This window comes from Galeopterus variegatus, unplaced genomic scaffold (genome assembly GCF_000696425.1).
Source record: "Galeopterus variegatus unplaced genomic scaffold, G_variegatus-3.0.2 Scaffold88, whole genome shotgun sequence".
Classification (NCBI taxonomy): Eukaryota; Metazoa; Chordata; class Mammalia; order Dermoptera; family Cynocephalidae; genus Galeopterus; species Galeopterus variegatus.
Window position 1 is genome coordinate 567874 of NW_007726199.1, and position 26391 is coordinate 594264.

General features: G+C 38.0%; 1 protein-coding gene across 1 annotated transcript in view; it reads right to left on the minus strand.

The window, feature by feature from the left end:
• MANBA (mannosidase, beta A, lysosomal) overlaps window positions 1–26391 on the minus strand; it is a 99597-nt gene that overhangs the window by 58324 nt on the left and 14882 nt on the right. Inside the window, exons 2-7 of the mRNA XM_008580838.1 lie at window positions 24458–24552; window positions 21961–22066; window positions 20971–21141; window positions 16708–16831; window positions 6689–6864; window positions 5471–5581 (exon numbers count right to left, since the gene is read on the minus strand). Of these exons, the coding sequence (XP_008579060.1) occupies window positions 5471–5581; window positions 6689–6864; window positions 16708–16831; window positions 20971–21141; window positions 21961–22066; window positions 24458–24552 (783 nt within the window). The remainder of the gene's footprint in view (window positions 1–5470; window positions 5582–6688; window positions 6865–16707; window positions 16832–20970; window positions 21142–21960; window positions 22067–24457; window positions 24553–26391) is intronic.

A 26391-nucleotide genomic window follows, 5' to 3' on the forward strand; every position in this document is an offset into this window, starting at 1 on the left:
CTGGCTGAGCGAGGTGCGGGAGCAACACCGAGGGTTGCGATCCCGTTGCCGGTCCTGGTCCGGTACGGGAGCGACACTGAGGGTTGCGATCCGTTGCCAGACACGAAAAAAGACAAAAAGGAAAAAATATATATATATATTTATTATGCCATTAACACACATTACCTAGTAATTCAGTATAATCTACTAGAAGGATGAAAATATTCAATTAACCTGAGCAGAAAATGACAAAAACAGGGACTGGGAAGATTTTTTTATTCCTCTACCCAGAGTAGCCTCTCCCATTATTACTTATACACAGAACTTTCTCTTTTGTTAAATCAAGTTGGTTTCCCAAACTGATAAAGCTGAATCTCCAAGACTTGTAAGGCCCCACATGCAATGACTATTTTTGGCAGAATTTATGATAGCCCAACACTTATCTTTTATTTTGTTATTTATTAATTTTTAAAATGCCTGATGATTTTTTCCTCATGTTACCTCCCTGCATGCTTAAACCATTCGCTACAAAGTCACTCCTTTCAACATAAAAAAATTTTCAGTTATCAGGATATTCTGCCATGTTCACAAAGAAATGTAGTCAGCACTTTCCCCTCGCTATAGTGTCTGTATTCCTTTTATGATCCCATACGTTTCTGCTGTATGGGCTGCATCCAAAATTTGTAACTTCCCCAAGGCCTTTTGTCTGAGTCAAATGTGCTCCTGTTTTATGACATACTCAGTAAACAAAAATTAAAACACGTGTCTAACTCAGTGGAAGAGAGGCAAGAAAGAAAGATATAAACTGAAGCAAGATGGAGTTCAATGAAATATTTTAGAAATAGGAATATTTTTGCATAAAGTAAGCCCAGGGTAACAATAAAACCATCAGGAAACAAGAGCAATAGAGGTGAGAAAGAGGGAGGGACTGGTGATGAGAAAACAGTGTTTAAAGTCCCATCTGACACAATACCAAGTGTTGGTGAGCATTTGGAGCATGTGGAGCACAGGTGAAACTCATATGACCACTTTGGAAAGCAGTTCATCATTATTTATAAAAGCTGAACCTATGCATACCCAGTAATCCAGCAATTCCACTCCCAGCAGAAAAGCTGTTGAGGGCATATGTGCTCCAAGGATTATATCAGTAATGTTCATAGCAGCATTACTTGGAATAGCCAAGACCGAAAACTACTCCAATTTCAACAGCAGTATGTGTAATACAATGAAATATTATACAGCAATGTAAAAAGACAAACTACAGCTACACGCAACACCATATCTAAATGTCACAAACATAATGTTGAGCCAAATCAACGAGACACAAAATAATACATATTATATGCTCCCGTGTATATAAAATTCAAAAACAGGCAAAAATAAACTAGTATTAGATGTCAGGGTAGTGGATCTTTGGAAAGGAAGGTGGGGGGTAGCAGGTGGGGAGGCTCACAAAAGGCAGGAGCACTTCAGAGGTGCTAGGAACATTCTACTTCTTGATCTGGATGACAGTTCATGAGTGTTCACTTTCTGATAATTCATTAAGCTCTTCACTTATGTTTTGTGTGTATTTCTGTATATGTGATGTATTTCACCATAAGTAAAAAATAAAAAGGAATCCCAGTCTGGCACATTCCCACCAAAGAAAGGCTGGAAAGAAATAAGACTGAGATACTTGTGCCAGGATGCAGATGATGATGGCAAAGGGCAGCCAACATCTCAGTGACTGAAACCCGGCAAGTCTGAGATCATCTGAAAAGATTAAGAAATTTAGGACTGGTAAGAAATTGAATCCCCTGGAAGAACCGCCCTAGATGGAAACAAAGGTGCACTAGGTATCATCATCTCTCTTACCAAATTTGGCATTAACCTATACTTTTGATCTAAATTTCAGAAGCACACATTGATTCCTGCAATTTGCAAAGAGCTCAAATTTTTCTGTCATTCTGATTTCCTTTATGGGCAATCATGGAGGTGTAGGGAGGCATGAGAGATCATTCGATCCTCTACCATCCCTGACAAATGAGCAAATGGGCATAAATACTATCTGGAAGTTCTCACTGCAAATGAATTCTGAAATGCTCCTCAGTTACTCATTCTAGTATAAACAACCTTGACTACCGGAGAGCCTCTCCCTTAACTAAGCTCATCTCACATGCTCCACTCCAAACTCACGTCCTCTCCCACACCCAGACCACTGTATATGATGAAAAAAAAAAATCTCAAAGAACAAGCTAAAGAATTACCAAACATTTCCTCAGCTCTTCTTGGAGTTAAATTATCTTACTTCCTTATTCTTTCTTCCTTTAATCACCTTCACTGCTCTCTTCCGAACCTTCTCATGAGCAAGACATAAAACTGATTAAAATGTTTCAGTAAGATTTTAACAGGCTAAATAAAATAGTACCTTAAAACTTCTACATGATATAGAACTATTGTTCTTATTACATTTTAGAAATAAGAAGGTAATTTCAAAAACCATAGCATTAAACCCACAAGTCCAAAAACAAATAAGGTTAAAAGACACCATATAGCCCTAGTTTTGATCCCAAACCTCACCTCAAATTCTAAGGTATTGCTCAAATATGAGAGATTTAATTAGCATGTGTTCAGTAGGGTAGGTAGAAGGCCCAGAAAACAATTCCACGTATCTGCAATGCCTTGCAAAACACCACCTACCAACCAGCCTGAGTCACAACTACAAATCAACATTCTTTTAGATTAATGGTACTCTGACTCTCACAAAAAGAGACTTAGACAGTCTTCGACCTCAACTGTGTCTTCAATGCTGCCTAACAATCCCATAACGCTGCCTTAGCCCTTTGTATCCTTTTTTCCAGAATGGCTATCTCAGGACTCCACTTTCCTCATACTTCTCATTGGCCCCTTTATGCTCAGCAGACAACTTGGCATCCCAGCTCCCAGGACAGAAAAAATTATTTGACCAGAATTCCCTAAACATTTTTTCTCCAGTTTACTTTTTCTTCTTAAAGTTCCACTGAATGAAGAGATTGGAAGTTCCACAGAAAGAAAATACACTTTAAGTGGTCCTGGAAACCTTCAAAATTACCTCCAACCTTAAACTGTATCCTTTCCTCTACATATATTATTTCATGTTTTACCTCTGTTACAACAAAAACAGAGTCCCTCACCCCACAGTGAACCCATGCACCGTGTGGTGGATGCCACCCTCTCCTACCTTATCAGAGACCTTGCCCTGCCCACTCTCTCCCTACTTTTCACTCTTTTCAGTCTTTTGCTCTCTACTCGCCTCCTCACATCAGGACTTTGCTGCTGTTGCTTTTCATTCTCTTAATGGTGTCATTTTATGTTGAAACCACTTCAAACTTACAGAAAAGTCATAACAATGATACAACAAACCCCTGTATATCCTTCACCCACAGAGCCCTTTCAAGTTTCATGGAGCCCCAATAACATTATAATAAAATAGTCTCTTTCAATGTGGAACAGTTCCTCAGTCTTTCCTTGAAATTTGTGAAGATTATAATAGATCGAAGATTGAAGGAGATTTAAAGATTTTAGCAAATGGGAATAGTCTGATGCTTCCTCGTAATTAGATCCAGGTCATCTGTTTTTGGCAGCATGAAGAGAAGTGATGCTGTGTTCTTCTTGTGGTAGCTTATCGAGTGGACACAGTGTCACTTTGTTTCATTGGTGATGATAATCACTTAATTATGATAGTCCACTAGGTTTCTCCACTGTATTTTTTCTCCATTAAAATTATTAAATACAGTCATGCACTGCATATTGACCTTTCAGTCAATATCGGACTGCATATAAGACAGCGGTCCCATAAGATTATAATGGAGCTAAAAAATTCCTGTTGCCTAGTGGCATCATAGCCGTCACAACATCGTAGTGCAACACATTACTCACATGTTTGTGGTGACGCTGGTATGAACAAACCAACTGCAGAATATGTTGAGGAGGAGCACTTAGCTTACCCACAGGGTGACCCTCTCAAAGGTAACTCAGACCTTTTAGGATAGAAAGCCAAGCATTTGACACATCAGGCGCATTAGTACATTTCTGTTGCTTATAACAAAACTGGAACTGGGTAACTTGTAAGAAAATGAAATTTGTTGCTTATAGTTTCAGAGTCTGGGAAGTCCAAAGTCCTGGGAACACATGTGGTGAAAGCCTTGTTGGTGGCAACAGTGATACAGGGGTCTCACATGGCAGAATGGCAGAATGGCAGAGCAGAGAGATAGCTAACTTCTCACTCCTTCTCCCTTTAAAGTCCTCAGAACCATACCCACAACCACCATTAAACCATCAATTTATGAATCCACTTACTGGGACATGGTCCTCACAATCTAATCACCTCTTCAAGGCCCACCCATCAATTACCATATTAGGATCCCTCATTCTCTTAACACTGTTACATGGGGGTTGAATTTCTAATACATGGACTTGGGAGACACAATTTAATCCACAGCATTAGGTCTCACCCCAAGTGAAATGTCTGTTGTCTACTTTGGAATTCTTGCATTTTCAAATGATTCCTGGCCATCCCCATAGCAAAATAAGAATAATAGCGAATGCTTTAGCCCTTTAGACAGGTCCAGACATGTTCTCCCTGTATATACTGTGCACGTGTGCATGTGCGCACACACACACACACACACACACACATTCGCAGTGTCTCAGAAAATACATAGCATGATTGAAAAAAGAAAAATAGGAAATGAGCTCCTGAAGGACATATCCCCAAAGCCAGCATGGTGTCCGGCCCACAGGTGAGGTAATACCTAACGTAAGAGGTGTTATAACAGTGCAATCTCCAGCCAACTATGAACAACCAAAGTCTGATGTCAGGGGAAGAAGAAAATGTAAAAGAGAATTAATATCATTACTACGTACTATATACTATGACTGTCATAAGCCAGATTGAAGCTACCTCATTTACTGTCCCCATTTTACACATTTAAAAAATGGCATTGAAGGATTAAGTAAGTAGCCTATAGCTAATATATAACAAAGTGCAGTTCCTTACAGTTGCTACTGCTGTATCCCAAACTGAGCAGGACTGAAAAATTAGTAGAAGTATGCTATTTGGAAAAATGAAGATAAATGGCAGAGAAATAAGTAAAAGTTAAAAATTTTAAAAGTTGAAAAATTTCTGGGAAGTAAAAAGTAGGAATAAAAAGGGCTGGGCAAGGGATCCTATTTTTTGAATAATCCTTCTGGTAATATTTGAGCTTTAAAATTATACATACGTATTACTTTGATGTAAAGTACAATTAAAAAGTACAGCAGGAGACTATTAACAAAATAATATGTAAAGTCTCATCCATTTAAAAATATAAATACACACACATACAGAAGCTTTTGAGTGCTGTTACCAGAGATTATCTCTGAGTGGTGGGGTTATAAGAGTTTTGCTGGTTTCTTCTTTTCCTACAAAGATCTGCATTGCTATTTTAACAAATAGAATTTTTTCACAAAATATTTTGAAGTACTTACTTACCTTAGCTGATTTTTCGATATTTAAGCCTCCATCCAGTTCAAAAAGAATTGTCATGTTGTACCCAGTCTGATTTCCATGTCCATGAGGCCACCAAGTTTCTACAGTAACATTCTTTTAAAAAATAAGTCATTCTAAGTAATGTGGTTTATTTTCAGCAAAATTATATGATTCAGAGCATCATTTAAATTTCTCATATAATCAAACACAGAAACTCTAGGTTCTAAAACAATACAAATCTCCCTATGTATGCTATGCTAAATCATACCAATCCAAAGATAATATTTTAAAATCCACATGCTAATAGTTTAGCATGAATTAATACTCCAAAAGAGGGCCGGCCCGTGGCTCACTCGGGAGAGTGTGGTGCTGATAACACCAAGGCCCCGGGTTCGGATCCCATATAGGGATGGTCGGTTTGCTCACTGGCTGAGCGTGGTGCTGACAACACCAAGTCGAGGGTTAAGATCCCCTTACCGGTCATCTTTTAATAAAAAAATAAAAATAAAAAAAATACTCTAAAAGAGAAAGGGAAAAACAGAGTAACATGTGTTCAGAAAAACAAATCTTATCTCTAACACTTGAGCTTACCATTTATTCTACATTCTACAGACTTAGAATTGGACTTTGAAGTTAACTCTTTTTTCAAGGCTAGCACTGTAAATCATTTTGAGTTCTTACTTTATCTGAACCAGTTACTGAATATTATTTTGCTCTATCCTTTTCAGCTCACAATTATCAATTAGAGAAATAGAAAAAGGAAAAAGAAATGGTAAAATCCATTCCACCTCTACCTATGAAAGATCATGAGTTTAGAATTAGAATTCTGCATGTAGAATAAGCACCAATATTCAAAATAATTGACAGATACCAAAAATAATCACTACTATTTAAATGTTATGCATAGAATGCATTTTGGGTTCAGTATTTTTGCAAATACTGTAGAAAAAAATCAAAATAGAACTTACTTCTTGAAAGAAAAGGTTGCCAAATTAATCACTTATTCTCCATTTTCTTAATGTTAAAATTTGGGAAAATCATTCCTAAGCTCATACTCACATAAAATATATAAGAGGTTAAAAATAGAGAAGAAAATGGAAAAAAAAAAACTAAATGGAGAAAGTAGATTTTTCTTTCATACTCAGCCCCTTCTTTCTAACCATTTCTTTTGAACAGGTATTGCTTTTCATCCAGTGCTTCTCAGGAAGTACCACTATTCACCTTGTTAATTTTCACAAATAGCTCAACAATCCCTTCCCCAGGCTGAAGTTTAATGTTGTATGTCTGCTGTGTTTGCAATTTAGGGATGGCTACAATCACTTGGCCACCAACTGGCTTTGAGCTGACAACATCAAAAGAAGATTCTATTTCAAGATTCCACTCCTGGGCAGTGTTATCTAAAGCATAAAGAGAAAAAGAAAAAAAAAAAAAAAATATATATATATATAAAATATGCCAAGCATTATCCCTGCACTCTTCAGGATCCATCAAAGACCAAAGCAGCTTCTACACCTGTAAGTGTTCCCCAATGTTATTATAATAAAAAGTTCAGTAAAAATTTTCTTTTAATCTTCAGAGTTTAATCCTTCATTCTGAAGAAGAATAACTAAAATTATATTTTTATATAGACTTCCACTCGAAAAGTGTTATGATTATAATTCATAATAACTTTTTAAATAGGGAACAAACAGAAAAATGACAAATGATAACATAAATTTTCCAAGAATGATGCACACTTGTTCCTTTTATAAAGTAAAAATACTGAGGGTTTTAAAGCTATTTAATAAGGTATACATTTATATATATTAGAATTAATCAAATGCAAAACATAGAGATATATTTTAAATGTAGATAATTCATAGAAGAACTATTTACTGAAAACCTCCTATGTGCGGTGTACTTTGCTAAGTAATGGGAATTAAATGGTGACCAGGATAAACATGGCCCCTGCCCACATGAACTAAGAGTCTATGCAGACAAGTACAAAAGCGTGATAATATCAGGATGAGAGAAATAAAATGTTCTGAGAAATATACATAGGAAGTAAGGAAGCACGTCTTACCAACAGAGGGTTAAGGAAGGCTTTCATTAGAAAGCAGCATCTAGCTGAGACCAAAGGATGCTTTAGCTAAGTGCAGAAGAAGATGACAAGTATTCTGGGCACAGGGAAGAGTGTGAAAGCCCATGAATGAGAAAGAACAACGCTGTAACAAGGACTTTGGCAATGACGGATCTGGTGAGGGGGGCTTGGTATGACTGAAGAGGTAACCAGGGTCCAGATCATGCTGGGTCTCTTAGGACAGGTGAGAAGTTTGGCAATTCCACCCTAGATTAATGGGGAGTCATTTAAGATTTTTCATCAAAGGGCATAACATGATCTGATTTGCATTTTATAAAAATCGCTAGGGGCCCCAGCACAGTGATATGCCAGTATGCATATGGAGGAACCAGAGTGACACAAAGTCTCTGTCTGTGCAAAAAGCAGTAGAAAGTGCCACTTGGAAAATCCAGGAATAGAGAGGAGGCAAAGACAGTGGTGTTCAGAAGGAAGAGGGTAGAAGACTGAAAAGGAAACTTACAGGGAAAAAAGTAAGATGAGGGAGCTGCCATGAGGAATGTGACTTTGGGTGTGGAGTTTGGGGACAGGGCAGAATGTTTCAAGAGGGTTTGGAAGAACAGTTATGTATTATGTGCAGTATAACCCCTTCCTCCCACTCCCGTTAAATTTACATTGTCAGTTTAATGTCTCTGGAATTGGGTTTGTGCTTCATTTCGATTTTTAAATATGGCGGTGCTGAGATATGATTTGGGCAAGAGCTGGGTGGAAAAACAGAGTCTTTCTTTTTAGATTACACAGAAGAAACAGGGGTTGAGGACCCTAATAGGTGTGAGAGCCAGCAACGAAGGTTCTTATTCTTTACCACTACAGAAAGGAAGGAGAAGAGCAGTGGCTAGTGCAGATGCACTTAAGTTTGTATGATTCATGCCAAGACATGGAGGGAGTTTCTGTTGAGTGGGTTCTATTTTTCTCTCTGAAGAAGGGGAGGAAGAATGTTATAGGCTGAGAAATATCTTAGGGATCCTTCTTCCACAAATAACGAGGGGATTGATAATCATGGCTTTGCTGCAAAAGAAAGAAAAATGGGTTTGTATACTGATCAGTGACCAAAGACACTGTAACTGGCATTGCTTCCAACTGTAGGACCACACCAGGCCCATTCTAAAGAACAGCTCATCATTTGCATCTCTCATCAGCCAAAAGTCTAGATGGATTTTATGCATCCTGAAGTAAAATTAATCCCAGACTGAAGAACTACTTTTATTTATTAAATGATTCATTCTGAGAAACACTAGTCAGTGAGCCCTGAATTCAGTTTGTTTTGATCTAGCCAATTTTGCAGCTTATCCACCCATAGCCTCCTGGTTTTGAATCTATCAGCTGATAGATCACCTAGTCTACTCTCTCAACAGTGTTTGATTCCCTCTACACAACAGGTTGGCAAACTATGGTACATGGGACAAATCTGACCCACCTCTTTTTATAAAGTGTTTTTTGTTTTAATAAATAAAGCTTTGTTGGAGCACAGCTGCTAGGGACTGAATTATGCCCCTCTCCTCCCAAATTCGTATGTTCAAGCCATAAGCTTCAGGTCTTTACAAGGTAATTAAGGTTAAATGAGTTCATGAGGGTGGGGCAATAATCTAATAGGACTGTAGCCTTAGGAGAGGAAGAGAGATATCTCTCTCACTCTCTCCACCTTTTGAGAACACAGCAAGAAGGTGGCTGTCTGCAAGCCAGGAAGGAAGCCCTCATCAGAAACTCAATCAAACAGCACCTTGATCTTGGACTTCCCAATCCCCAGAACTGCAAGAAATAAATTTATTATTTAAGCCACACTGTGTATGGCATTTTGTTAGGGGAGTCCGAGCAGACTAATACAGCAGACACGCTCATTTGTTTATGTGTTGTCTTTGGTCGTCTTTGTACTACCACAGCAGAGTCAAATAGTTGCAACAGATGCCATACAGCCCCAAAGCCTAAACTATTCACTATGTGAATTTTTACAGAAAAAGTTTGCTGATCTCTGCCCTAGAATATTCCTTATAAAGGCCATTTCAACTAGAACATTTTTTTTTAAACATCTCCAATGACAAAGCTCTGCCTCACCAAACAGCCTTCCCATTTTTGTAGCTAGCTTTGGCTACTACAAAGTCCCTCTTTCTGTGGATTTAAAATCCACTTCTCTTTCATTTCCTCCTAACAATTTTAGTTCTGCCCTCTGGGCACCTCCTACGAACCAAGCAGCTCCTTTGCTGTTTCCTGTCACTTCCTCTTCAGCAGGAGAATCAGCTGTTAGTGACGCCTCTGGAGGGAAGACAGACAGCGCAATCCTCAAAGAGCATTGGCAAAGCCCCCCAGTTTCTTTTTCTCTGAATATGGAAGGTTCTCAAGCAAGCCAGCTCCCCTCTGGAGCACATCCTGTTAACTCCCTTGGGCACTGCTAAATGAAAAAACTAAGGCTGTAGAATTAAAAACCCAATATTAAGATTTATGAGCCTACAATATCATCCCCAGTTACACTATACCAACATATTTTTACCCTCTCCTCTTCTTCCAAATGAAGTAAAGCCCTTCCCTCCTGTATCATGTGGAAAATTAAGCAGTTTAGGTTTACAAATCACAAAGTCTTAAATAATCAGTAGTTTTCCTGATACTACTTGGTCACTTCTTTTCATCTTCCAGTTTTAAAATTTATAATCCTAGTTCTAGTTAAAGAGAACCCCAGCTGATAAATTAAGACCCATTTCTAGAATACAGCTTCCTGTCATATTGCTCCTAGCATTAACAAGTTACCATTTCCTAAAGAATACCTATCATCCCCAGCTCCCTGAAAGGGAATGCAAGATAATTTCAAAAAGAACAAAGGACCGGGGTTAGGGTAGGAAAGAAGGACTGTTACCTCATCCAGAATCTCCTACAGAGCTCATTCTTCCCAATTACACCAACTTTTACATCCTCTCCTCACACTGCCCTGACTGAACAACTCTAGGCTCAAGCATGACCAGAACTCTTCATTAAAACAGGTGCACAGGCAAGGCTGACCAGCCCTCTCTACAATTCAGGCTTCCCTGGCCTGAAGGCTCAGTGCTGTCCTTGCTGATGTCCTGTGCCTCTACAGAAGAGACTATGGTCTATAATTTGTTCATATAGCATCACCAGAAGGCAACCCAGAGGATGGCAGAGAATGTGGTTCTGGCCACTGACTCGTTTTCCAGTTTTCCCAGAGCTGACTCAGCGAGGGATCTTGAAAACAAACAAATAAAAAAAAAACCCACCATGTGTCTGCCCTGGATGGGATTTTGTAGAAAGGGGAAGCCACTACATAGCCCAGATTAATGTCTCTGCTGCTCCTTCATTCAAAGGATCATCAAGACAACTACACTTTGTGTGGACGTGTCCAATACGTTAACCTTTAAAATCCTCTAAAAAATGCCAGCTTTTTTTTATATTCATACCTCATATTTTTATATTCATACTTTACTTCCTTGTAAAGATGTGGTTGGAAAAAAAGAGAAAACGAAAGAAAGAAAAAAGCTTTATTCAGTTGTCTGGGAGAAAAAACTGTAAGAGACATGGAAAATAGAAACATAAGAAGATGGCTGAGTTAATCATTCACGTGTGTCGATAAGTACCGGGAAGTCATATCCTCAAACTATACCATAGCCTTGGTTTGATTGATTGTAATAAAATCTCAAGTATCAATGTCTGCATCTAATCACATGATGTGTAGCTTCAAGAAAAATTGGGTCCTTCCACACTTACACCCTCGCTAAGTTGTAAAAAGAACCACGGAGCAGAAGAACCTTGGAGAACCCCCAATCGCTTTGTGGGTGAGGTTCCTGAGGCCCCAGTTTCAGGCACTGCTCAAGATCTCCTCAGCCAATGGACAGGACGAGGGCCCAGGTTTCCTGACACTGGTGCTCTCTACTTTCTGTGTGGCTCTCACGGAAGCACCTGACAAAAAGAATGACACTAGCAAGCACACACTGATTGAAACGTATATATGAACAATGAGGAAAAGCAAAGGTACTTATTGCCTTTCAGAGTCTTAAGTCCAACTATCAAATACATTCAATGTGAAACAAAGCATCTGGGGGACACTGCAACAATGAAATATTAGCCTCTTAATACAAGGATCTTTGTAAAAAAAGAAAGAACACAGCAATCTAAAAACAGAGAATGGGTCTGACCCTCCACTAAATGTGTAATTACATGGTGCCGCAGTTCCTCCACTTGTCAAAATACCGTCTTTGTAACCCGAACTACCTGACAAGGGCATGCAAAGAGTTATATGAGCATTTCTGTCAAACACGTGAAATATATTTCTTGAGTAATTACTGTATATAAACCTTGACAGGCACTATAAATTATACCCCAATCCAAAAAAAAAAGAAGGCAAAGATGTCTCCAACTCTGAGAACGTACTTAGAGAAACAAAATTTACCCAAAGGTCACAGTTAAGAATATAGGTTGGTATCGGTTGGGGGAGGGAGTGTCAAGGACCAGCAGGGAAATGGAAGCTCAGAGGCAGACGACACTCAGGTCGACATGAAATGGATCTGTAGACGTCGGTAGACTGCTTGTGTGAGAAGAAAATAATACTTCATCTCACTGAGGAAAAGAAGCTATCCAAAGAGAGCTGCTTTGATTAGCTGTGCCCTGCTGATCTCCTCCCAGCTCCCCCTTCTGCCTGCTGGCTCCTTGCTGCAAGAAAAACTGCAGGCAAGGAAAAACTGCAGTTAAAAGTAGTCCCCCGCCCCCCCAAAAAAGGTAGTCCTGTGCATTTGAAGAAACAGTAATGCAACCAAGCTGAAATGACAGAGCCACGGAATGTGTAAATTAGAAGGTAAGATATTTTCCTGTACTAGTAGAATCATAGCACAGACTGAAGCAGCTGCTTTTCAAGGAGCTAACAGTTGCACTAGCCAAAAAGGCAGGCTCACGGTTAGTTACAACAGCTGTTTTTCCCCCTTCTTCACCAAGCAGCAAGACCTCCTTGCTTGCTAGGCAGGACAAAAATCCTCAAAAATGAAACCAAGGCAAAAAGACCCAAAGCAAAATATCCTCTCTTATCTCCCCTGCCTCCTGCCACCCAAAACAAGTTAATAAGTTTCAGAGAAGAAAATTTACCTAAGCAACAAGGACCCTAAGCAGAGGCAAGATAATTCAAGCAACCTAAATACTTACAAAGATATTTTCAAGGGTGAATACTATTATTTTATGGGTAAAGTAGTTCAAAGATGAATGAAAAAGTGACTCAAATAAATGCTTGAGAAAAATGAATGCATGTTTATCAAATAAGGCTCTAAGCAAGGTTGACAAATCTTTGCTGTATCTTCATATTATATTCTCCGTACTAAGCTGTAAGCAAAGGGCAGCAATGCCCTTCAATAGAGGCCTCTTCTGGGCAGGCCAGGGACTAGCTGAGAGCTAGACTCAGTCCTCCAGCTCAAAGGCTAGGTCATCCATAATGAGCAAGGGATGCCTTAGGCTGAGGCAGTAAGTAAATCTGGATAGGGTGGGGGAAGGAGCTATGAGCTGGTGCAAGTGACCCAAGCACAAGCCCAAGATCCACGGCTCACCTCAGCTCAGGAAGAGGAGGTATGAAAGCAACGGAATTTGCAGGTTGAAAACATTGCTATATTAGTTTTTTCTAACTGTGGTAACAAAAGATTGAACAGTGTAGTGTTTCAACAGAATATACTTATTACAAACTTAACTTAATATGTTTATATAACCTTATGAAAAGGTCATAAAATTAAGCAATCATTCCTCCCTAATGAATTTATGATCCAATGTGAACAATTCACATCAGGTTATGAATATGAAAAACCTAGCATAGAGATGAGGAATGAATGAATAATATGTCTGTCTCTGTCTCTCTCTGATCTCTTTTTGTCTCTTTCTCTCTCTCTGTTTCTGTCTCTCTCTCACACACACACACACACATACACCACCACCACCACCATCACTACACCCCCTAGAGCCTGCACTTTTGGCCAGATCATTGGTTTATAAATGTCCTAATCTTGGGAATTGAGGCATCCACCCTTACCAGTTGCCTTCTCCCCATCTCCCCTCCCTGCATACCTCAGTAACCCAAATCGAGCCCAGATTGCCCCTCCCTCTACCCCCCATGGCAGATGGGGTCAGTCCCCTCCACCCCAAGGACAAAGAACAGTAGAGACTTGTGTGGTTTCCACACCCTGGTAAAAAACATCTGAGCATCCCTCTTCAGCACTAGGGTCAATCTTACACTTTTTAAAATACTGAAAGCATGGATGTCCTACAATAGTTTCTGCTATTTAAAACCTGATTAGAATATTCAGGGCCAAGGATGAATCATTCAAATAAATATTTGCTAATCGGTGTTTAAAGAAAGTCATCCCCAATGAATTGGTATTTCTTAATACCTACATAAATCACAGGAGACTTAGAGATAAACATCAGTAACTCCTGTTTTCCTTTGACCTCAATGTTTTTTTTCAAATATTAATTTGTTTTTATTATTTATGATCTTAAACATTAAAAATATGTGAAAATCATTTAGGAAGCTGAAGTTGGGGCAAAATCAAATGACCACAGAATATTGAAAAGTGCAAAGGTTTAGAAACCGTTGTTGTAAGGTCTAAGAATACAGAAAAAATATATATATATATATTTATACATATATAAAGTATATACATATATAAAGTTAATTCACAGAAACTTCAAGTTAATTTTTTAAAGTCTTATACCCTTCTTTCTGTCATATTATACACACCTAAGTGGGGAACTGTGGTTGGTCATTTGATCTTCAGCGGTAAACTCATGAATTTTAAATTAGAAATAAATTGAACATTTAAAAAAGCAAAAAGATTATCTCTTTCTAGCCTTAACAGAAAGTTCCCCATAAACAAATTAGTTTAGGCTTTCATATTGAGTTGGCTGAAATTACTAGATTAGTTTGCTTTAATAACTATTGTCTCCCTATACTACATATATAATAGAGGCTCAATATTGAAATTTTGAAAAGACAAGTAAGCAGAAGAATAAAATGCAAACCATCTGTAATACTACCACAGAGATAGCCATTGTTTGCAATAGTTGTGACCAACCTCATTTCACACTTAAATGTTAAAAATGACTACATTTGATTTAAATAAAAATTACATGTATCTATTTTTTATTATGAATTAATGTTTTTTATTTCCAGTAACTCTCATAGTTCCTGCCTCACAGTTTATGCCAAATAAATGCATAAAAATATTCAGGCTATGTTAACTTATTTTTTTTCTTTTTTAACTTTTTTTTACATTAACTTATTGATATTATTTTAAATATCTATTGGTTTCAGTGATAATTGCTGCCTTTCAGAGAAAAACTAAAAAAAAAAAACTGAAAAAATTTCTAAAAGTAGTTCCTCTCCTAATGCTTTCATAAGTTTATGCTTCAATTCTCTTTATTACAGCAAATAACCAAATTGATAGCTATAAAATTAATTGGAAATATAGGAGTTAACTGCTTTATGCATACAAGGCACATCTTCTGAGCAGGAAACATATTTTTCTCTATGTTAAGTACAAAATACATTGCAGTCATAAAACTTCAAAAATATAGTTGATACGGGGAATTGATTACACTGAATCTAAATTGAATTTTAAGCATCATTTAAATTGATTTAACTCAAATAAAATTGACCCAGTGACTAGTGACTAATAAATTGAACTCCAATGACTCATATCAGGAAGAAATGTTTAGCTTTATAGTCAAAGTTTTAAATTAAACTAGAGTGGTGTTATTTAAAATTCTTTCCCATATCAGGGTACCTGGAACTTAACAGTATTTTTTGCAAACTACATAAAACCGGATTAAGTTTTAAAATAATTAAATAAGTAACTCTTTGCTAAATCAGACCCCTTCTTATATTAGACTCTATTATATATACCTGAGAAAACTTATGGGTCAGGATAGGAGATGAAGGGAGAATGAACCGTTATTTGATTTTAGTGGCAAAAATCCTCAGTTTGGGTTACACCTCAAAAGAATAGTTTGAGAAGTACTAAACAAAAGAATGTGCAATTTAAATTAGATCTTTTAGTGCCTTTTTAACGTTTAAAAATAAAAGCAGCAAAAAATCATATAAGCAGTCCCAAATAACCTCCGCAATTACCAACCCTCTCTTACTGGCTTTCCATCTAGATCAGCAGGGCCTGAGGTAGAACTTTCACACTGACACACCAACATTCTTTCTTACTGATTCCATCTGGGCAGGCCTCCATGTAATTAGACTCAGCATCACACGCTATCATGTAAGATCCCACTTGCCTCCACCTTCACCTTGATTCCCTAACTTCGCGAATCCTCACTGAACTTTGATTTTCTGAACTACTTTGGCTCGCATGCTGGAACACTATTACATAATCTTTGTTTGGTAATTGTTTATCACTTCCTTCCCCACCTCAACCAATGTGCGGCACCTCAGGGAAGACCGTACACACTCAATTTCTCTTCTATGCTGAACAGACACAGGACTGAGCAAAGAACTCAGTATTTAACCAGCTTTTAACTGATTCATTGCCATCTGTGAGATTTCTGAGGTTTTATTTCAATGCTCCTTGATAGTGAGTAGTTCCTTCAACTGAAAAAGTAACATTCTTCACCTTATTAGACTTTCATTATGCCTTGTTTACCTTCCAGTTTATTTTCAACTCCTACCACGGCCTGTGCATCAGGGCCCTCACCGGAGTGCTCTTATAGTTATGGAGAAAATGCACAGGGATAGAAAGTCAGTCTAATGATTTGAGCAAACCAAGAACTCGACACCAAAAGTGACTACAGAGGCAGCAAAAAGGAATACAAGCTGGCATGCCCTATTTTTTGAAGAAAGAATACTTAGTTCAGGAAAACTTAAAGCTATTCTTTCTCTAGTTTTCTTTCTTTTCTTTTTCTTTTTCTTTTTCTTTTTTTTTTTTTTTTTTTTGGAAAACATGCTAAATATCTACCTCCCTACCTGTTTTATTTTGTAAATTTTCATGACAAATCACTGTCTATTTTTCACTTTTGTAAATTAAATGTACCACAAAGTTAAAAAAAAAACCATCTCTAAAAAATATATCTATATATTCAATTTATAAACCCAATTTTTATAACAAGAAGATGCAAAAGTACAAACCAGAAATAATGTCTCTTAGCTTACCATATATTGGGTAAAATGTGAAATAGTTCAGATGACAAATATTATAGGCTTCAATTCTAACATCTCTCCAGATTCCCTGGGTGGGAAAGGAAGGCCCCCAGTCCCAACTAAAGGAACACTGCTCCTGTAATTTTAAGAAAAAAAAAGAATATACATTCTGATTACCATGAAATGTAAATATCAAGAAAAACATTTTCTTTTAAAATATTATGTATGTGTGTTTGCTAGGGCTGCCATAACAAAATACCACAGACTGGGTGGCTTAAACAACAGAAATTTATTTTCTCACAGTTCTGGAGGCTAAAAGTCCTAGAGAAGGTGTTGGAGGGTTTGATTTTTCTGAGGTCTCTCTCCTTGGCTTGCAGATGGCCACCTTCTCATTGTGTCCACACATGGTCTTTTCTGTGCTCAAGCATCCCTGGCGTCTCTCTCTGTTGTCCAGATTTCCTCTTCTAACAAGAACACCAGTCACCCTAACGTCTCATTCTAACTTAATCACCTCTTTGAAGACCTTATCTCCACATACAGTTATATTCTGAGGTACTGGGGCTTAGGACTTTGACATATGAATTTGGGGGACACAATTCAGCCCATAACAATGTGTGTGTGCATGCGCGTGCACACACATGCCATCCCCCAAAACGTACAGCCTCTAAGATGGCCCATGCTGATCCCCTCTTGCTATTTATGCCCTTGTGTAATCCCCTCCTCTTGAATATGGGTTGGACCTAGTGAATCACTCTAACTAACAGAATATTGCAGAGGTGATGTCACTTCCAAAATTAGGTTACAAAAGACAGCCTTCTGTTTTGGGCACTCTCTTGGCCAAGAGGGAAGTCTGCTGCTGTGTCATGGGGCAGCTCTACGTAGAGACTCATATGAGTGAGCTCGGAATGCAACTTGAGGCCTGCCAATAACCACCAGTGAGCTTAGAAACACACTTCAGCCCTAGTCAGTCTCTGAGATGGCTGCAGCCCTGGCCGACAGCTTGACTGTAACCTTATGAGAGAGCTTGAGCCAGAGGCACCCAGCTAAGCCACACTTGGATTTCTCCCTGACAGACACAACGATAATAAATGTTGTTTTAAGCTGATAAGTTTTGGTGTAATTTGTGACATAGCAATAGATAACTAATACAATAACCAATATATCAAGCCAGGCAACACAGTTAAATTTTGAAGAAATGTTCTAAGAACATAAAATTTAATTATGAAGAATTGTACATTTATCATTCAAAAGCATATTACATAGAAATAACACAATAATTACTCTTTAAACTTCTCCAAAATGTCTCTGGACCCAACCATTGTATTTAAGTGTAACAACTATAAAGAAAGAGGAAATACATTGGAAGATAAAGATTTTATAAACAAGTTTAACAAAACCCTAGCTAGACTCACCAACCCCTATTTCCTTGAGTATAAATTCAGAAGTCCTTGTTTCTGAACACAGAATCCCAAACAATCAATTCAAATGTTAGACACTGGCACAGGTGGCCACGGCAGACGCTTTATCCAGTCTTACTCAGCCCGGCCACCTATCTCTCCCTTCATGACACTCAACTTCTATATTACAAAGATACAAAGGTTTAAATTCAAAAGTAGGAAATAGTTCTCTTAAAATATATCCCTTTCAAGCAGAATTTTTTCTAATTTCTTCTTCTTAAAAGAAAAAAAGTACTTTTCAAACACAGTTAATTAAGAGGTATGAGGCTATTAGTTCAGATTTTAGAAAGGAACAAGCACCAGAGGAAAGTACAAAGATCCTTCTAAATGGAGGCACCTGGAGAATAGAGCCTGAAGATCTGGCCAAGCTGTTCTCACTGACCTATTATTTTTTTAGCTCTGTATTTATTCAAGGTAGAGATAAATTCATTTCCACTACAGAGAAAAACAAAAACTTAAAACTGCTTCATAGCATCCACATCTGCCTAAATTTACAGATTGCCGTGTTTGTAATGAAAACCATCTTGGAGATATTTATTTGGAGTGTTTATAAGTACATGTGTGTAATGCTTTCATTGGGGATAGGGAGAAAGTAGAAAGCAAAATGTTCAACACCTTATAAGGTGGATTATTTTCCCCATCAAGGGCTACAAACCAGTCTTATTCACCCAACCTCTCCAAATGAGAGTTTTTACTGATTCAAAAATTATTTGTGAAGTGCTTTCTATGTTTCAGGCTGAGAGTACATCAATGTACAAAACGGACACAGTCCTTCTGCTTACAGTGCTCACAGTGGAGCAAGAAATTCAGGCATTAAATAAACAAATACAAGCATGACGAGTTTTACAAAGGAAATAGACAGGGAATACGTAGCTGGGGCCGGGGGCAAGACAAGTTTCCCTGAAAAAAAATTACTTTTTTATGGAGACCTGAAGGATAAGTATCATTTATCCACTGTGAGTAGGGAAAAGGGACATGGAAGCATGTTCTTTAGAAGGAACAGCATGTGCAAAGATCTGTAAATGCAAGACAACAGGATGCCTTGCAGGAGATGAAGATGAACAACGGGAAGAGGTGGGGAGAAGGCTGGAGAAGTGAGCATGGACCTGACAGAGCTAAGAACTACAGACTTTGGCCTAAAGGCAACGAGAAGCTGTTGGTCAGTTTTAAGAGGAATGATATGATCATTTCTGTCTGAAAAGATCATCCTCGCGGCTCTGTGGACAATTAGAGGAAGGCAAGTAAGGTTGTGGGGATCCCAGTTAGGTGACCAAGGAAGTATTTCATGCAAGAAATGACTGAACTCAAGACACAGTAGTAGAAATGGAGCATGAACAATTTCAAGAGCTATTGAAGAGGTTAAATTCACATCCTCAAAAGACTTAGTAATGGAATAGAGGAGAGAAAAAAGAGAGGGGAATATACCAAGCATAACTTTTAGGTTCCTGGCTTAAGCCACTGTTGTGGATAGTATTCCATTCAGCAAGAGAGGGAACTCTGGGAGAAGAGTTTAGATCACAAGCGCAGTGTTGGACATACTGAGCTTTAGGTGCCTGTGAATCAGGCAAATGATGATGCCCAATAGGCATTTGAATATAAGGTCTGGAACTGAAGAGAGGATGGTTTGAACATACAATATTGGGAGTCATTAGCAAATCAATTGTTATTGAAGAAATGAAGGTAAATGAGATAGCCTGGAGAGGGTATAAAACGAGAGGAGAAAGAGTCTAAACAGACAGAGGCCTGAATAATACAACGTTGAAGAGGAGGAGGATGTGGCTAAAGAGACTTAGAAGGGACAGCCAGAGAAACAGCCATTTTTCTCTGTACACCCTGCTCCCTACCTGTACCCCACTGACTTCATATACGCTAAGCTGAGACATTGTGTTCATTACAATTAAGAAATCTGTAACTACAGAAATAAGCCTCATCATTCTACACTGTGAATGGCTGTATAGCACTTTACATAATTAATTCACCGAATCCTCGTATCAACACTATCAGAAAGGAGGGACAGAGATTAGCTCCATATACAAATGATGGGTGTGACTAAGGTCACTCTAGTTTGTAAAGCCAGAATTCAGGTCCAAGTCAGATCCTGACTTGGTCTCCAATTCATGTCTCTTCTCGTTGGACCGTGTCAATCGAGCCAGAAACACCAAGATGCAATCTGCAGTTGTTCTGGAAGTCTGCCCCAAGGTTAGTGTCCCACACATTGTGATAGCAGAAACCTGGGTCTGATTCTGATTTCAGTAATAAGGAGCTCTGTTCTAACTAGATAACTGGAGAGCATGCCAGTTTTAAATGCCACAAATTGGATAAAGGGTAGAGGGAAAATACCACATGAGTATACATTAACTTTATTGACGACCTCAAAAATAACTTTTCGCATTATAATCCAGAATTGTCCTGGTTTTAAAAAAGAAAGGAGGGGGGGGACAGTGCAACCCCCAGTATTCACACCACTGTGTTATTTAAAGCCAAAGTCAAAATAATCAAAAGATGAATCTCAAACGGAAGTATTGTTAAACAATTTGTAAAGTTACAGTATCAGCCACATATTTTTCTTCTTTTTCTGATGTTACCTAAATTCTGAAGCATGATTCAGGAAGAAAACCTAGAAAGATAGAGATTCTCCACAAACATCCAGATAATCTTTTTGGTTCTTATCTGAAGTTTTCAAATCGCATTAAGGGGTCAAGAAAGAGATACCCAACTTCTGAAAAAATGCCACTGGAGTCTTCAAACAAGCATTTCAGATGTGGGCATATGCCAGCCTCCAAGGTAAAGCCCTACCCATTAGAGAGACCACTATTACCTTTCGAACAAAGTTGACGTGGCACTCTCCCTTCTGCACTGGCGGAGGGCAGCTTGGGGGCACCTGGTGGCGAGCGTGAGCTCTGCTCTTCTGGGCTGCGTACAGCACGGCTGACTGGAAGCGCAGCTCAATGGAGTTCACATCTCTGACCACTTTGGTAATATCAAAGCTCTGAGTTGAAGGGAAAAAACAGACAAACCCATGATGTGGAAGTAGCCTTCTGTGTAAAGTTTCAGATAAAGGCAGAATGTATGAAAGATGCATAAAATCATTCAAATCTAGGTTCAGCCTCCTTGCTGAGGTAAGCACCTCTCCAAAATCATATAACTTCATTGCTGACTTTTAGTTATAACTAAGTGTATTCCTGTACGCAAACATAGATTTCTAGGTTCCTCCTTCTATTTTTACTGACAGAATGATGGTCCTAGGGAAACAAAGCAGAAAATATCTTTAGCCCTGGAATGTCTGCTCTGGCTATTTACATACGGCCTTGAACTGCCAAGGATTTCCTAGACACTTTATGACAATCTGACTCTCTGGTATGAAGAGCATGTATTTCTAAGTCATAAGTTATTTTTGTCTTGAAAAATCTACCCTTGAAAGGGAAGGGAGATCAGGATACAATCTCCTAATGTAATCATTCCGAAAGAAAAGAACATTTTCTTTTAAAATCATTTGTCAATTGTCATTTCCCATGAAACTCTGGATCACCAAACAAGAGAGAAGGGAATAACATTTGTTGAACAATTCCTGAACTTGCCAACCATTTCATATAATTATCTTATTAAATTAAATCCCCACAATGACCCCATGGGGTTTGCAGTGTTTCCATCATTCTACAAATGTGACAACTGAGAAATAAAGCAAATCATCTAGTGCTTCAAAGAGCTTGTACTTGTCAAATGGCCAATTTACTTTTCTCTATTCACAAAACCAATGAACATAAACACATAAATGGGTTTTTTTAACCTGATGTCATTATATACTTACATATCTATTGAACATGTTGTCTGTTTTCCCAATGGTGACTTTATTGAACAGGATTTTTGTAACTGTATCTATTCCCTCAAAAATCAAATTTAATTTTTGCCATTTGCTAAAAAAAAAGAAAAGATTTTTTTAAAGACATATAAACCATTAACTTAGATAAGTCTTTTTTTTATATAAGTTAAGAACTAAAGGAATAAGTATTTCACAGAAAAATATAATTCTTAAAAGGCAGATTCCAATGAAATTTTCAGAAGTATTTGTTTAATACATGTGTGTTCTTTGAGCGATCCAGCTTATCTTTCTCTATAATGTATCAATCACTGTAAAATAGAGAGCATAACTTAGAATTTCCAAATGCATTGTGCTTTTTTCTAGTTACTTTGCAAAAGTTCTCATGAGAACAAAGTTAAATAATAGATACAAAATGTCTTCACAAACTAACACTAAAAGAACACATTAACCAACTAATTAGTGCCTATGAGTGAATACTATGTACCCAGCACTCTGCTAAGCCTTACAGGAAACTAAAACAGTCTCTGAATTTAAAGTGTCTGTAGGCTGGTTGGCAATGAAGCCTAAAATACAGGAAACAGAAAACCTCCAATCTGCTCTACTCTGTCGTACAACAGCACTTATTGGACAACTACAAGTGCTATTAAAGTTTATCTAACAAGGAAAGACTTCAAGAAGAAAACAAGAACTTAAAGAAAAGGAGAATAAATAAAATGTGGTATATCCATACAATAGAATATTATTCAGCAATAAAAAGAAATAAAGTACTGATACATGCTATAATATGTGGATGCACCAAGTGAAAGAAGCCAGTCACAAAGGACCACATACTGTATCGTTCAGTTTATATGAGGTTTCCAGAACAGGCAAATCCACAGAAGCAGAGAGGAAGTTAGTGCTTGCCTAGAGCTGAGATAGAGATGGGGGGTGGGAGTGGATGGAGAATGGAGAATGACTGCTAATACATATGGCTTTTGCGGGGGTGAGGAAAATGTTCTAAACTTGATTTTGGTGAGGGTTGCACAACTCTGTAAATATACTAAAATCTATTGAATTGTACACTTAAAATGAGTGGATTATATTGTACATGAATTCCATCTCAATAAAGTTGCTATTAAAAAATAAAATAAAATAAAGATGAGTAGAAATGCCTGGTTAGAGGGTAGACTCCCAGAGAAAGAGCAAAACCAAAGCAATAAAGTGCTAGCAGCATCAATTACTTTAAGGTAAAAGACTTGATTCAGATGCATAATTTGGGCTGGGGAGCTGAGTGGGAGAATCCTGGACAGGTTAGAGGGGTGGGAGGGGTGCAGGCCATGTTACAGGGACAGTCAACATTCAGCAGAATTTTCACAGAGAAGCAGAGAGGTGCATATTTGATTTGCCAAGCAAAAGAAAGACACTTAATAATCTTGAGCAAAAACATGTCATCGCAAAATTAGAATTTTGGGAAGATGAATTTAATGTTTACACATAGGAAAATTAAAGAATAAAATGACAAAGCAAGAAATGTACTTAGGCAGCTTTGGCCTTTTTCCAGGCACTCACCTTCCAGGCAAAGGTGGAAAATTGGAAATGAGGAAGAAGGGGCTGAACTAAGAGAAATGTTAGGCAAAAATTAATAAGACTCAGAAACAAACTGAACACCAGGAGATGAAGAAAATGTATGATGAGCCAAAAACAACTCAGGTATAAAAGATTGGAAAATGTTGTAACATTAAGAGAAACAATGCGGCTATTAGAATATAAAGTTAGTTTTAAGAAGAAAGGTCAATTGGCTAAGTTTTGGATATGTTGAGTTCAAGGTAAAATAGAACTACTATGGGAGATATTTATAAGTAAAAGGCTGGAACACAGTAACACAATGATATTGAGCACAATATTCTACCTTTATTTTTCCTTTAAGAGACTTGTAAATAATTACAAAAAAAAAAATCATAGAAAAGGAACAGAACAATTTCTTTCCATTTAGCAACAGAGTGGTATATATACTTGGGTTACATTCTGTTTCATATGGAAATATGTGCGTATAATAACAGAACATTACTGAAAACAATACCTGTGCTTTTCCTTATGGTCTCGTGACATGGTATAAGGCCAAGGTCACAGTCTCAATGGCTGGTTTAGCACCACACAGAACAAATGATGTATCTCTCATCCTATTTAATGATATTATAATATGTACAGTCTGTTGATTACTGGGGGGCAGGGAAGAGAAAATCTACATAAGAAAATTGACTAGGTTTAGGTGACTCCATTACAACCATTGGAAAAAATGACTCCATAAGATACAATTTTATGACTGGTCAATGGCACTATCCTCATATACAAAACAGAACATAGTTATATGTTCACTATCATAGCACAAAGCTTTAATCTGTCTTAACTCTGATATGCGATCTAAACAAAGCAAAAGATTATTGCTGAGACAGAAAAAGAAGAAAAGCTCAAATAATAATATATATACACACACAAACATACAAACCTAATGTCAAAGGGGATTTTAAATTCCTTGCTGTAGGTCCAGTTATCCAAGGAGATCCATCTGTAGTTAAGGTCATTAAATCTGTAGTACGGTTCCTGTTGGTGCAAGATAAAAACTATTGTAGATGGTTAAATACGCAAAAATTAATCAATAAAGCAAGCATGGAATAAAGTATTAACAACAGCTATTTATCCCCTAAAAATTAATGAACTCTTGGACTAGGAGCACAAAGAGGTCATATCATTAACACTAAAAAAATATGAGGGGAAAATTCCAATAAATTACCTGAAATGGAAGAGTTCTGAAATATAAATAATACAGTTTCATTATCAAAGAACATGTGTGGTGATGAAGATTGGTTTCCCTTGTTGAAGCTAATCACAGAACTTCTAAGATATTAGCAGAGCATGAAAGACAGAACTTGTGTTCCTCTCATCACCTGCAGTCCTTCCTCTGCTTACCGCTGCCACCATCCCAGCTGTCCTCCTGGGGGGAGACTTCTCCTCCACTGCCCACAGGTCAGCAAAACTCCCACTCCTTGGACTCATTTAGTGTGTCCAAAGTTATTTTTCACTTAGCCGTACTGAGCACAAAAAGATCTCTACAGAGAATACACGGGCAGCACAGATACTGTCAAATTTCAGGTTTCGTATATTATCCTAGCTCAAGTCAGCAAACTGAAACCCACAGGCCAAATGCAGCTCCCTGCCTGTTTATGTGTGGCCAGCAAGCTAAGAATGGACATGTGCCCATAAATAAAGTATTATGAGAGCATGGCCATGCGCAGCCCTTTATATATCACATACAGCTGCTTTCATGCTACAGTGGCAGAGTTGAATATACGGGACAGAGACCATATGGCCCACAAAGCCCGCAGTATTTAGTATCTAGCCCTTTACTGAAAACATTTGCCCACCCCTGCCCTAGATGACTGGCCTCCTAAGTGTTCACAGATGTTGTCTGATCTGAGTGCTCAGCCCCAAGTCCTCCATCTTATAATCCTTAGGTCTTTCTTCTCCTACCCATTCTCTATCCTTTACCTCTCAGAGGAGAGCTCCAAAACAGGAGGCAGAACAGAAAGCAGTAAGTGAAACTTTTCAGTTTATCTGTCTGTGAACAATATATGGAAGGAACTGTACAGGCATCGAGGGGCACCCCCGCTCCGAAGGGTACAGGGACAAGGGTTACAACTCCAGATAGAGTTGTTACAACTCTACAACTACAACTCCAGGGAGAGAAGTTATAGCCAACTTCATCTAGGTTCCACAGAGGTAACAGGCAGGTGACCCAGTTAGGCTGGCAGTGGCCAGCTGAGTGTTTGCCCAGGGCACGAATCTATAAGAGGCACTACAACATCACTGGGAGGGCACCAAGATCAAGATAAGTCCAGTTGGTTCTCCATGTCTGCGGGTTCTGCGTATGTGGCTTCAACAGCAGATCAAACATATTTGGAGGAAAAAAACCAATAAAAACTAACAATACAACAACAAAAAATACAAACAGAAAAAACAATACAGTTTAACAGCTATTTACATAGCATTTACATTGTATTAGGTATAAGTAATTAGAGATGATTTAAAGTATACAGGAGGACATGAATAGGTTATATGCAACTACTATGCCATTTTATATTAGGGAATTAAGCATCCTCAGATTTTGGTATACACAAGTGTTCCTGGAACCAAGACCACTTGGATAACAAGGGATGACCGCACAAAGGATCTTGAAAGAGTTCATGGAAAAATTTGTATTATCTTTTAATTCCATTTTCCCACAAACATTTTGAAGTGTCTTCATATCTGCCAGAAACTGCTCCTCACTGGAAGACATATTCTGATAAACTACTAGGGGAGAGAAATGATTGACGAGATTTAACAAAAACAGATAATCACCAAACTGATGTTTAAGTTCTGGTCAATGGTAAGGTTTCGTTC